The sequence below is a fragment of the Nomia melanderi genome, chromosome 2, assembly GCF_051020985.1.
Source record: "Nomia melanderi isolate GNS246 chromosome 2, iyNomMela1, whole genome shotgun sequence".
Taxonomy (NCBI): Eukaryota; Metazoa; Arthropoda; class Insecta; order Hymenoptera; family Halictidae; genus Nomia; species Nomia melanderi.
Genome location: NC_135000.1, coordinates 10,912,200 through 10,926,985, shown reverse-complemented (window position 1 = coordinate 10,926,985; position 14,786 = coordinate 10,912,200). Strand labels below are relative to the sequence as shown.

Sequence of the window (14,786 nt, the reverse complement as noted above, 5' to 3'; positions counted from 1 at the left end):
TTTCATTAAGCATTATTTCGTTGATCTTATTTCACAGGTACCGTCGGAAGGTAGACAGCTATAACACAAAGCAGTATGTATTTTTTATCACCTTGTTTGTTTCACGTAGAATGTGTTTCCTTTTCGGGTAATACATGTACTAGGAATCGAGTTCACCGCGAACACGAACCGAAGGTTTTATCTTGTAAAAATAACCGACTTTGAAATTACACACTGTGAAATGATTACTAGCTCGTATTTCTGTAGAAGATAATTCTGTAAGAATAAAGCTATTCTGAATCACTTGCAGCAACTATTTTCACCACTGCTCTATTTTAGCATGAAATTCATATATCTATGTATAAATGTTGTTTCTACATCTTTTACTTTCTATTAATATGCATTTTAACAAACCAGTTCAAAGAATACGAGAAATATTTACAGCAAACAAGTTTCTTAAACCACCGAAAGATTAGTAAATACTTTAGCTAGACATTAAATAAATATAAGGAACTTCCGACCCTACATTATAGAAGTAATTAATCATAATCGTCGTCTAAATTACCGTACGGACGTAGGGAGAGATACAGCATTCTGGTTAAGAAAGTGAGAATATTCCATAAACGCGAAACGCACCTATACAAATTGCTCTGATTTCAGTTGTAGTCTCGAAATAATTTCAAAGAATCTTTATCCTTACCGACTTAAGATATTAAAATTAGTAAATATATCGATTCTGGTTTCAGTTGGACGGTGCATACTTATATATATATATTTTTTTAACAGTATCGTGTCGCTCTTATCTACATAGGTATGTACCTACTTGTATCATTACGAAATCAACACTGTATTGATTATGTATTTGTTCATTGATTTCATATTTGCTCATTGCTTATTATTTGCTGTAACTTTATTATAATTTAAAAGACTCATTAAAGTATTCATCGTTCATAACTAAATTCAATTCAAACGATGTTGATGCAATTTTTATATTAACATGTTTGTTACCGATATTATTTGGGCATTCCGTTCATCATAAAAAAATTTAACAGGGATTACCGACATTTAGTTTTGCTACACTAAACTGTGCTATACAAATTTCTTTTTACATACATGTGTAACTATGACACTGGCGTTCGTGATAAACGTGATAAGATATAAAATGACTTTGTTTTCTGTAGTATTTGCATGGACAGTTCTATTTCTAAATTTAAAACACCCTTTGTGTTAAACGATACCGTCATTGGACTTTTAATATTGAGCGGTCTACTTAAAAATACTGGCGATTTTCGAAGACGTTTAAATCGTTTGAAATCAGATATAAGCAGAAACAATTGATATTACGACGCAGAAAGAAATGGTTTTGACAAATCACTTTCCGATCCCTTTTAACTGTCTCAGGATTGATAGTTATTTTAATGGTTATACATATGCCCATGCAACAATTACAGCTATAATACGAATCAGTTTTAATGCATCTAAGTATGAAACTGATTCAAAATGAATATGAAAACAATGTGTTATGGATAACATCATTCTGGTTTTTCATAAATGTTTCAGTAAAAATTTTATACGAAACTCGTTAAGAGATATTTTCAAAATATTTTCAATCTTTGCTACTGTATTACGAGAATTTGAAGTTTTACAAACATAGTGGCTACAATTTGAAAAATATTGTAGTGGTAGTAATCTAAACTATATCTTATAGGTTAATTTAATAGTTGATATATTACAAAAAACATCGTACACGAAAAGGGAAAGAAAAAGAAACCAAAGGGATTTAGTAGATTGCGGATGCTTTCGTGTATAATATATATATGTTATTAGATTTTATACTCTTGTTATAAAATTTCCACTTGCTTCAATATTTCGTCATTTTATCTGCAAATTGTGCAGTTGCGTTAAAAAATGAGAAAACTTTGGGACAGTTAAGAAATGCTGGTTAAAGTTCGAATACAATCTCTGATGCAATTTACAAAATATTTGGAAATATGTTTTCTCAACAGCAAGAAATACATTAATGGACAAAATATCTATACTAGTGGAGAAAGTAAAAACGTATAAAAACTGATTTTACAATGAGAATATATCAAGTACGCAATTATTATTAGGAATTATGCAAATTTGTTACTTTGTCTTGCTTAATTTACAAGTATGTAAAAATGTTCAAGAGATTAGAAACTTTTCAGTGTCGACGAAGTAGAAACTGTAAATAATAAACAGACGCGTATCCTTGCTCTACTTACAATTGGTAAAATGCACATTTCATAAGTAGAAGCTTAACACTAGATTTACGGACGTTTGTTCTACACTTTATTCTATTCTTCTTAAAAAACTACATGTTCGTCTATATAAATCGCGAAAATTCTAGCTTCAAAACTAGAGTATTGTAATACGTATTCGCATAATTGCACGAAGCAAGATAGACGAAAATTGTTAATAAATAAGGTTTGAAAAATTCAGTATCTGTCAGACTGACGAGTTCCGTAAATCTAGTGTTAACATTTTTTAATTTCTCAAAAGTTATTTTTTTCTATGCATCACCAGGAACATTTTTGAAGGACAATTGTAACAAAATATGTTTAAAATTATAGTATAGCAGGTCAAACCTCATCTGCTGAGCTACCGGTTACTACACACGAACAAAATCATAGACTTTATCACTGTCCCCAGGGTAGGGAGCACGAAAACTTGTGTTTCATTTTACACAAGTCACGAAAGCTTAACGGTCATACAACTCCCTTATCCATTAGAAAATCAAGCTTCATTTAAAACTGTGATTGCTATCTGAGGTTATTAATCTAATTACGAGCGATTCATTCAACACAGATTATACTTCTGCAAATCAGTTTTAAAAATTCGAATATATTTTAAATAACACAATAATAATAAAATATAACACGGACAAATGTCGGTTACTTTAATTATAATACAATTTATTCAAATTAGTGGGGAAGAGAAAAAGATTGAACATATTTTTTTATGATAAATCGTTTTTCTCCGTATCGTTTTACGTAAAAAATGATTTAACAAACAGTAATTGAAAAACACGCTGTTAGTAAATAAGATATCAGTGTGGTGATTTCAATATGACAAAGAATTTGCATTAAACAGAATATTCAAAGTAAAATATTGCGAAAAATATTGAATTTCCAGTGATAGTATCTCGAATCTTTCTCGGTCAAGTGATACGAGGAAACTATTTATGTAAAAAAATACATACAGCTTCGTTACAAAAAGAAGTGAAATTACTCTTCTTTATTAAATAACCTTGTTTTTCTCGGATTATTTAAATACAGTTGTACTACAATTTTTGTGGTATGTACGGTTTGTTGTTTATATTTTTTCATTCAGAACGTTATAATGAGACAAAAAATCTTCAGGATAAACTGTGGAATACCCATTATTATTCTAATCATATAACATTTATATTTACTTTAATATCGCGCCGAATAACCTCATACATGTACATTATATTATGTTATCTCAAATACACTGTGTGAAGCAACAATTTTAATCACTGAATACGATCAATCTCAGGAACTTGATTACGACAACTATATTAACGCTTCGATTCTTGTCATAAAAAGCAATCGAAACGGTGTCCGTGTATGTCGGTATAAAGGATATTGCAGAATAAGGAGTTCAAAAGTACCCTTAGACCGACTTTTCTCAAGAAAGATTCCTTCGGTAGCTTACCCATAGAAAACATTGTATACAAATTTTCAGCTCTTTATCTCAATCATAAGGATAGTTATATGGTAAATATAAATTGGCGCGAAAACTGAACCCCCCCCCCCTAAAATAGGAAAATGTAGATTTTGCATTGAAGCTTTTGAGCGACAACTTCGCAATTTTTACAGTAGTGGTCATATTAGTATAAGAGATATAGTAGCTATATTATGCGAATTTCAATATTTAAAATTTTTTTAAAATAACGTGCAAATAAAAGAAATGAAATTAAGTGAATCTAAAACGAACATGAGTTATCTATCAAAATTTCATCGCTGATTTCAGCGACGTGTTTGACATAGCCAAGACCCAGCTGCCAAATGAGTGAAAGATTTTTTGCAGATTCTCGCTTCGCAAGAGTTCAGTTCTTTATAATATCTTTTTTCAGTTATCAACTACATGATGATAAGTGATAATCACTTAAAAATATTCTTAAAATATTTTAAAAGTGTTAGAATATATAACTTTTATAATAAAATATTTTTCTACTGTGCTGTCACATTACTAAGGATAGAATTGTATCAAATTGTAAATTAAATACAGTGTATTCTATAATATCGTGGAAAGCAGCATTGTTATACGTTTTTGCTAAATTATAAAATCTAGGTTCTGCAAGTTTTATAATTGTGAGGTATTATTATAACACTGATGAGCATAAGACCATTATTTATATCACAAAAACACATTTTAAACATTTTCGAAAATAGACAAATTTATTATTTCATTTTCACCGTTTTATTACGAATTTCTTGTTGTCGACTAACTGCGTTCTCATAAATAAAAAGAATTTACCTCCTCCTTTCCTCACCATTCTTCAGCCACTCCCTCTCACCATGTAACTCTATCTCTCACTCTCTTTCATGTTTCCGTCTAAAATGGAAGTTATCAAGAAGTAGGTCATGAATATTCAGTTACAATCCTCGGTCAGTATATGTTGCTCGATTGCAATTACTCTTACGTGGACGAGATAATTGATTTCCTTATAACTTATGTATTCTAATCGAAACATCAATATGCAATCTGCCCTGTCTCTTAAAATTAACGAGATACAGTTACACTGCAGTTCATTTAACTTCGAATCCGTAGGTATTGCAAGAGATAGAAGCAGTGATGTACATAGATACAGTTGCTGTGAATAAATATGAATGTTTTGAAGTACATGAAATTTGTAAAAGGAAATTGCCAAACGCATACCAATCACATAACATGCCAGTTTAATTCTTATTACTGCATGTGAACTCAATCTACTTATGTATATTAAATAAATAAGCAGTGGAAAATAAAGGTAAAACATTCGCAGATCATATCTTGCTTTGTGCGTGTTACGAACATCTGAAAAAATTGGGTAAGATTAATGTGACTTTTTACCAATGTAGCCGATGATTATCTAAAATAGCGGTCTGCTTTTCAACTTTCATATCGAGTTGTATAATATGTAAAATACCTTCAATTATTACTTGCAGATTATGATGAATATATTATGCTTTCCATAATTAAGAGTTATTATACTGTTGTATACCGAATCAGTCACGCTACTGTAAACAGCAAACATCCCAAGTCCTTCCTTCTGTTCCTCGTAACTCGACCGAAGAAGTCATATCTGAACCTTGTCCCCACCCTCATGACTCGACCGATCAAGTCATTCTTGAATCTTGCCCTCATCCTCATGACCTCATACGTTACAGACCACCAGGCTCGCATTACTGCGGGTTACCCCCCCCCCCCCCCCCCCCTTCCTATTTTTCCGATCCTTTAAAAACACCCAGCATTTTTCCTGGACAGGCAGATTTTCTCTGAACCTTCTAAGGACTAGAATCTACGCTATTCTAACGACGAATATTGTATCCAGTATTACTTCGTTTGTATTTTACTTTAATAATAAACATATTGAGTGGAATACAACAATACCTACGATATAGCACTTTTATCGATGTACATAAGGATATTCCATTTGAATTATTTATCTCACAAATTATTCATTATTCGATAAAGTATTGTACTTCAAACAAAACTGACCTTGTTTCGAATCATAAGTTTCGTACAGTGTAAATATCAAGATTTTAGAGTGTCTTTGATTTCGTAAATAATACTAATTGTTAGTAGCTCCATTCAGATAAGCGTATAATACACTTCTAAATAATTTCAAATTATCTTTTCGTTGAACGCCTGCAAAACTGTTCTTACCGACGTACTTCCTTCGTATATTTTAAATCTAATGATGTACTTTGTTATCACTCGTGTTTACAAACATGGAATATATCTGTTGATAGAGCATTACATCACAATAATTTCGGTGAGGCTCTGACTGACGATACCAAATTATACGTTTAGTGAATTTCTATTGGAAAAACTATAAGGTTACTACACGGCTGTCCAGTGCAAAGCTGGTAATTTCACTGGTCGCTAAACAGAAGAACGTGTACTGTTAGTCACTGTAATGGTAACTTCTTCAAATCAATGCAGTATACTGTTTTGGTGACAAATATTTCATACTTGTAAACAAGAATGACGATGAAGCGTATGATTAATGTAAGCTTGCGTAACATTCGCAGTCAATTCGAATTATTCTAACATAGGCGAGGATAAAACACATAGCTGACGTAAGTTTAATCAATCAATTACACTGGTCTACACAATTTAATTTTTTTTTGTCTCAGAATTTTTCATAGGTGATTTGAATAATATTTTTTACGGCGAATTCAAAGATATAGCTCGTTTTTTCTCACCACTATCACTTTTTGAGAAAATCAATTTGAAAAAAAAGACTAATTTTCAACTTTGGATATTTGTTATGTCATAACTATTTCTTACATACCATTATTCTACGGACCTTCCTAAACACAGGCATGTCTACCTTAATAACATTGTAAATATATAAACATATTTAAACAATGCTCAAAAGCAAACCGGTACCCGAAATGCGCCTAGAAAAAAATCTAATTCCAACATGCGATAAAGTAGATGTATACCCTACGGAATCCATTGAAAAATTTCCGTGACACGTATCATTTTCAATTGAAAATTGAAAATAATTGCGCGAGACATGAGGTATCGGTAGTGATTCTCAATGTCAACGATTGCCTCTCTTGATTGCAATGTAGCTAGCCGGTTTATCCATGTAACTGTGTTACCCTCCTTTACTTAGATATTTGTGCTACCTACATATTCAGAATCCCTTATTATTTATGTATTGTTTTGCAGAAAATGGATTACAGCTCTATATACATTTGGATACACATTTGAACAATGCCTTAAGCAGGTGGTGTGTCAATATTTGCATGAACTTTTATTAAATATTAAATCTTGTATTACTTAAGTTAGTAGTATTTAGTTTGTTGTTTCAAATCGTTGATAATTAAAAGGTACAATTAAATGTATAACGGTTTTATATAATCGTAAGATAAATGAAAATAATACAATAAGAATTAATAGATAAACTTTTTTTATTTGCAATAATTGTACGACAGGAATAGAAACAGACACAAATAATAATAAAGTTTATGGTTACTTTAACATCTTGTTTCATTGCGTATTTTTAGTTCTCAAGCGTAGTAAACATTTTCGTGGTGTTAGTATTTACATAGTCTTTACCAACATAAACTTCAATCAAGACAATGATCCATAGTGAGATCCAATAACGTGGCATGGTCAAGTGCACGTGTAACCGGCGAATATTCCAAATCGATCTATTCGTAAACAAAGTCTCATACCCTGAATATAAAATTTCATATACATGTAGAACTGGGACACAGTAGCAGGCTTTAATATTAACAAAAGTTTATTAAACTAAATAATCAACAAATAAGACAATTGTGCATCTATCGTATGTTCGCCCAAGACTCCTTTAAACTACGTTATACTACGAATATATACTGAACTCGCACGCATTTTTAACAGTTATCCCCAATCATTATTTCCTTTTCTTCACAACCATCCCTTTTCACTTACATCCGTAGCCAGCATTCTCGCAGTCACTTATACATTTTCCAAACATTCTTCTTCAGCCACTCGAGATCATCCTGTCTGCAGTCACACTTTCCTTAAACATATCAGCGTCACTGCGCCGCAAAACACCACCAGCCATACACCCAAACAGTCGTCCATTCATACCTTAAGAATTAAGCACTACTATGTAGGTATTGCAGGCAGACGCTCGAACCGATAATATATGTGTAGTATCTAGAATTTTTAGCGTAGGTTAAGGTATTTTTAAGAAAAGTGAATGTAAGAATGAGTGTGAGTGAAAGACAGGCTGTAAAACGGTCGAGGGAAAGTGGCCGGCGCAACGTCGCGGAGCCAAGATTGCAGGGCCAGATTTCCAGGGGTGCATTCGAGTGTTTGTGATGAGTGCGAGTGAGAAGAATGCTTGTGGCGGAGAGAATGATTTTTGGGAGAGAATGCCTACGAGAGAGTTGCGGGAGCAGAGTCGTGTGTTGGCCTCCGTGGCATTGAGTTACGTACTTTTTACGTGTTGTCCGTGTTGTTTCCATATTTTATTAAATACATATATTTATTCCTAGCTCTCGATTACTCAAGATCCACCTTTTCATTATCTATACTATAGTAACACTATATATGTATCATATACATTGTACAAATATTTGAATTCTAGTACAGAATGTAAAGTAATCTTAGGGAAGGGAAAGTCGAACACAGATCGTCTGCGTTTCGTCAATCGGTGCCTCCTTAAAAGGGGAAGCGTCCCCGAGTTACGAGGCGCAATAAACAGAGTGAGAGCTACCGTGAGAAGAGGGGGTCCTCCGACTAAACAGCGCCCTTCTCAGGGCATTCTTTCTGTAGCCTTCGAGCGAAGTCGTTGCAGTAAAAAGAGTATTATTCAAACAAGTTGTCACCATTTTATTATACGCCTACAAAATCCTATCTTATAAGAGCTTCTTGAACGATAATATTTGAACTTTGTAAATTAAATGAAATCAATACTGCTTTTTTAGTATGTTTACATGTAGCGTTAATATTAAACGATAGAATATAATTTGCTGCGAGGACGCTCTTTTCCGAGTGTTGGTCGAAGAAATATATTCAGTGCTAGAGTTGCAACAAGAATGAATCGTTTTTTGAAAAATCTGCCAATTCCTCTCGGCAGGCAGATTCCGTTATCCCTCCAGCGGCTCCGAGAAAAAACCCATGCGTTCCCTCGAAGATTTAATTGGCACCCTTTTCGGGGGTGCAGGCAGTGGGTTCGGCGTGTCCTTTGAGAGGGATGCTGCAGGGCCGTAGGAGTTTTAAAATGTTTCCTTCATATACTACATCAAATTATTTAAGAAATAGGAGATTTAAGTATTTGTAAATCGTTTTTATTGTTTCATTAAAGGATCAAGTAAAAATGAGAACACAAGTACATTCAGACAAATACGTTAGATTATGTACTATAGTTAAAGAATATTAGAATTAAAGAATTATATTAATTATATAAAACTGAAACAACTTTTGTTAATTAATCACTGTCCTATTACTATTAATAAATAGGAAAATTCTTATTTTTATGCTGTTTGTAAATTTTTGTATCAAACAGTTTTACTTTATTTCCGTGTAGGCATAACGGTTAATTCATCAATTCTTAAATCGATGAATATTTATTCTTTTTATGAATGTTCAAGAGAAGTATGCACCGTTTGTCGTATATTTTGATAAGATATATAATTGGCGAACATGATGATTTCAAAACTTAGTTATTCTTGCTTGGAAACTACTTTTCTGTATTTTTGCCGTCATGCTTTCGTATATGCCTTTTTGTTGAAATATGGACAATAGAATATGGTTACTCTTACAAATATTGCATCACAACCAATAAAATTTAATTCAATATAATTTCTAATCTGATCATCGAAAAGGAAGTAGATGACTTTAAAAAGAGGTAGCAACACTTAATAAAACTGCAAGAAAAAATATATGAACAGCATAAATAGACAAATTATTCAATTGATTAACGTTAATGGAATAAATTACCAAAGGAAAGTTTGTTGTATTAAGTTCTCAAATGAATGTTTGGTTTTAGAGGAATTTATTTCATTTTTTATCTTAGCGAATGAATTGCAATAAAATCCAAAACGCTGCAAACTCAGAAATAGAAGTTTTGATGATTTTCAATTTAATTCGAGAATGCCTGAAATTACCGTAAATCGTGTGAGAATTGAAATTACTGGGATATCATATATCGTGCTTTAACCGACTTAAAGCAGAATATGTTAACCTTTGGTGCATATAAAAATAGCAAAAGTACATTAGCGGACAAGGCGTTTTAAGCGTTATATAGTGATATGTACACCAAAAAACTTCGTAAGTGAATAACTTAATCCAATTTACAGTTTTTATTCTACAAATGTTCTTTTCATAACAATAAATTTGAATAACATTCATTCAATTGTTTTCACAATGGACTCATGATACAAATCAAATACATCAGTACAAATAATGTAAACGAATGGAATAGAATTAAATAATTTCTGCGTAGAAAACACTTGGTACTGAAAGGGAAATTTATACTAAAGTACATATATCGTTCAACATTCATTCAGACTATACAGCCGGATTAACGCAGCATGAAAGTACGCATAGCTACTCTGGTAAAGGTAATCAATTTATAAAACATCGTAAAAAGTTGTAATTGTAAGGGTTATGTGCGTTATTCGATAAGGATCTCTTTCAAAAACGTAGTAAGACTGACCTACTTCACCACTTCGTAATCGCCGACCAACCAATTGTAATTGCCTATTAGCCGACGTATGGAAACGTTATCAGACTAACTCTGGTGTAAATCGTTACATATTAGCATAAATAAGTTCAAGGCCCATGCGCAGTTGCGCAAGTGATGCATTAATTATTTTGTGATATGATTTTGTCAAACAATGGTAAATTTTGTGAGTAATATTTGCAGTAATTAAATATGCGCAATGCAAGAAATGACCATAAGAATAAAACGCTTGTTTCAAAGACTTTAATGCGGATAAAAGATTATGGTTGAATAATGAATAAATAATTAATCATGAAATGCATAGAAATTACTGTGATAATCACTTCGATGTCTTGAATATTTTTGCAACTCCGTTATTTTATAAATACGGCTCTAACTGTGAATATTGTATATGATTTCATTCTTTGGATAACAAAAGGAATAAGGAGGGTAGGCTGTTCCTTATGACCCGTGTTTTTTCAGAGATCCTTCGAGTTACAACTGTAACTATACTTACAACTGTACCTTATTCCATTTAATTTTGTATTTTAAGTAATTTTACAATGAACAGTTATCTATCTCTATCATTGCATTTTCAAGTCAATATTTATTACACTTCAAAATCATTCGTGTATATATTATAGTGTCTTCCAAATTGGAAACGTGTTAGTTAGGTATGATTGAATAAGTTTCCTGAAATATTGAATATTCGTTATTTCTACACTTAAAACAGAACTAAAGATTGACAGATAAAAGGTAATTTATTAGCTAAGCAATGCGTTACTATAGTAAAAATAAATAGCTATGTAAATAAAAATTATTTCTTTCAAATGAATTATATGAGCTATAAAATGTTTTGTTGGTTACGATGTTACGATACTTGTGACCAAAAAATGACAGTATAGTAAAATTTTATGGAAAGGTAGTCAAATTTATTATTGTCTCTTCCTACCTGTTTTAAGCACAAGTATGTAATTTGAGACATTTATATTGATTAAAAGTTTACATCAAAAAGAGGAGCTGTAGTTTCAGGAATTCTTTGACTCTCACTTGAAGTTTCAGTTTCATCTAAAACCTCCATTTGTTCACTGATCTGCGTAAGTAGAATTAAAGATTTAATCAATTGTACAGTATCTCTGGTATCTTCAATAATAGCTGAGTCTGCGTTTTCAAAAAATTCTTCAGAACCGTATTCGTTATCATAATTTTGTGAATTGTCATGAAACAGTTCGTCGGTTTTAAATTGCTGTGATTCTTCGTCATACTGATACTCATTTTCTTGTGAGCTCAAAGATGATACTGTACTTTCCGAGTTCGTTGTTTCTTTTCCAATTAACGGAGTTGTAACATCGAATGTCTTTGTTGATGCATCGATATTATCCTCTTTAGTCCGATGTGTTTTTAATTCTGATTTTTCTGAAAGAACGGTTTCAGGTGTCGTAACAAGTGGGGAAAGGTTTTCTGATCCTGATTTCTCATTGTCGTTTATTGTATCCATTACGTTCTGAATCTGATTATTCATCAAGACAGTATCATTTTCTGCTTCATTAATAATATCAATATCAGTGGTCATACGTTTATTCCAATCGTCGTCGGACGATGATATCACACTTTCATTCATGTTTTTCTATGGCAATAGAATTTGTATTTTTAATCGAAATTCTTCAGAAGCAAATAGTTATTCAAGTATAATGATACTTACATCAGGTATTAATTCTTGTTCAAATAAACGGATGTGAGATATTTGCCATACTAAATAACAAGACCATCCAGTGAGGGATAGTGATGCTAGGTATAAAATTAATACAATACCTAGCACTGTCCTATTGTAAACATTATTTACTTTCACAATTTCTACGCATAAATTTTCTGCCTTATAAGGCAATCCTTTTTCTAAATTTAGCAGTTTGTCTGTGTAAATGAGAAAAAATAAAAGAATGAAACTCTGTCAATGCATTACATCATAGTATGGTAATAAAGTAATATAGATATTGACTAATACATTGTAAGATGTACATATGTATGAGACTGGAATAAATTGATACATTTTTCAGTTTTTAATTTTTGGAATTTTTGTTTGATTTAATTTTCTAATGCACACCACGTTGAACTATACTTTGAACGTTTCTCTAGATATAGTGTACATAAATAACACTTGTATGTAACGATACAAGTCTATCAATTTCCCCCCTTTCTGGCGGGGCAAATTGATATATGTGTAAAATAGTTTCATACAATTGTTAATAATTGTTTTTATTATACAAAATTTGAGTTTTTTTAAGTAGTATAAGTCCATTTATTCATATATTGAGATATTTAAAGGTTTTCGTTTTTATCGACTAAAAGAAATTGGTAAACATTAATAAAGTCAGATGATTTTAATACAATTGTAAACACGTAAAATTTTATTATGTAAATATAGTTAATAAACTTGCTGAAGGAATTTAATCGATGTTTTTAGTTTTGAATTGCATTTTTTAAATGTTAGAAGTAATGATTAAAATAGAGGCATGTATATAAACGAATAATTGACTTTATTGAAAAATATTTCAGTTATATTAATAAAGAATTACAAATAAACAACTGTGAAAAATAGAATACTTCGGTAAGATAACAAATTATTTATATTTAATTAACAAAAATTAATTATTATCTTTTCTGATGAATAGGCGGTATGTAAAGCAGTAAACTCATCATGTCATTACATTTCTCTCTTGTTATTAACTTTGCAGTAACAATAATTAAAGAGTGTTGTCAACTGCTGATTATTAAAAATGAATTTATACTACTTTAAAAACATGGCTCCTACATTGTTATATCATTCCATAAGTAAAAAAAATACAACACAATATAGAATAAAATGCAGGTATTTCTTCCATTTAAGAGCGATGTAAGGTTCAGTTGAGCATTACATTGTTTCCTTCACTATTGCTGATTTCTTCTCTTCCTTGCTTCTATTATTATATTTTTCATAAATATAGAAACTAAAAGTTAGCATGTCAATAATCAATTAAAACATGCTACTTTATAGTGTCCCGTTATACAAGAAACAGCACAATTTCCTATAACGCAAATTCATACAACGCGTAACGTATTAACCGCGTTATACGGGGGTCTATCGTATAAAAGATTTTTTTTAAAAATTCATCTAAATCAATTTTTTATAGGATATGTATAGTAATATAAATTCCTTCTAAAATGATTTGAGATATTTCACGTCGATCAGCTTTTCTTTATAATTTCGTAAAACTGTTTTCCTAAGAACAAAATGAAATAATGTGCTTAAAAGTAGTCCAGTAAAACCGATCCAATCTATTAACCCTTTACGATTGGCACATTTTTCTGGTGACAGCACCAACTAGTCGAAGCAGATATATACATATATATATATATATATTCTCAAAGTTATTTTTCTATAGATGGTTTATAATAAATGTATGGATATTAAAGAATTGTCGAAGTTAATGTGTTTTGTTGAATATAAATTCTGTAAAGAATAATAAATACAATACCTCTCGATCGTAAAATAACACTGTATTCAGAAAAAAGATCATGCCGCCATATTAGCGACGCCGATTTCGAAAACAATTGTTAAATATTGCCACTGTTGTGGCACCGATCGCAAAGGGTTAATCTTCCCTAGCGAAGATGTATCAACTTGCCTCGAACAATGTCATTCTAGCAAAACGTCTCTATAACAAAATGTGAAGCATATAAATAAATATAATATCCTTACTTTTAAGTAACTCTGTCAGAACATATATAAATTCAAGATGTAAAATTAAATACGGTATTTCTAGAAGGATTGAAAACTTAATCCAAAAATTTACCTCTCCACCATAAATACAAAGATGTCTCAATAATAATTTCTAATGACAGACGAATTTACGTTCAAAATAAATGAATAGAATTTCACGTTTAGACATGCTGTTTTGATCGAACTACGTACACTCAGTATTTAGAAAATTGCACTGTATAAACTCGTCTCTTTACCAACATACTCCAGTCTTCCCTGCTACAGGTTTAGTTATTTTATTGAAATTTTCTACAAACTATTGATATAAATGTTATCATGTTGCAAGAATTTCTGTTTATTAATATGTACTGTGCAAGACGAAGAAAATAAATTTACCGTTACTGACACTCCACTGTTCCTTCATGATGAACGATCAGCTGTAAACTAGCTGTTGAGGAAGAAAGATCATTAAGTTTTAAACGCAAAAATACAAATTAACCTTGAACTGGCAAAGTTTAATATAAAGAGGAGAAAGGTCGCTTCTACGATAAAAGTTACTCTCCTACCACCAGTTCCACGATACAGGAAGATGTTCACAGGTCGGATTATATCGCTTACAGGTCACGCAAGATTACTTTATACTTCTTG

General features: G+C 31.4%; 1 protein-coding gene and 1 long non-coding RNA gene across 2 annotated transcripts; both read right to left on the bottom strand.

Moving 5' to 3' along the window:
- Nucleotides 1–4,792: 4,792 nt before the first annotated feature.
- LOC143174254 (uncharacterized) lies at nt 4,793–5,373 on the bottom strand. Its single transcript, XR_012998063.1, has 3 exons — nt 5,156–5,373; nt 4,906–5,043; nt 4,793–4,840 (listed from the first exon to the last, which is right to left on the bottom strand). It is a non-coding gene; the product is annotated as an uncharacterized LOC143174254 (long non-coding RNA).
- A 4,644-nt stretch (nt 5,374–10,017) lies between these two features.
- LOC116430742 (uncharacterized) lies at nt 10,018–14,652 on the bottom strand. Its single transcript, XM_031985274.2, has 4 exons — nt 14,535–14,652; nt 12,105–12,313; nt 11,355–12,029; nt 10,018–11,095 (listed from the first exon to the last, which is right to left on the bottom strand). The coding sequence occupies exons 1-3, from the start codon at nt 14,560–14,562 to the stop codon at nt 11,397–11,399; spliced, it is 870 nt and encodes a 289-aa protein (XP_031841134.2). The 5' UTR covers nt 14,563–14,652; the 3' UTR covers nt 10,018–11,095; nt 11,355–11,396.
- Nucleotides 14,653–14,786: the final 134 nt, after the last annotated feature.

Bases quoted from the DNA above. Each gene is read 5' to 3' on its own strand.
- LOC116430742 (XM_031985274.2), bottom strand. From the start codon at position 14,562: ATGAAGGAACAGTGGAGTGTCAGTAACG. The intron at 12,314-14,534 runs GTAAATTTATTT...TCATTTACACAG, and splicing joins ACAGTGGAGTGTCAGTAACG to ACAAACTGCTAAATTTAGAA. The intron at 12,030-12,104 runs GTAAGTATCATT...CTATTGCCATAG, and splicing joins AACAAGAATTAATACCTGAT to AAAAACATGAATGAAAGTGT.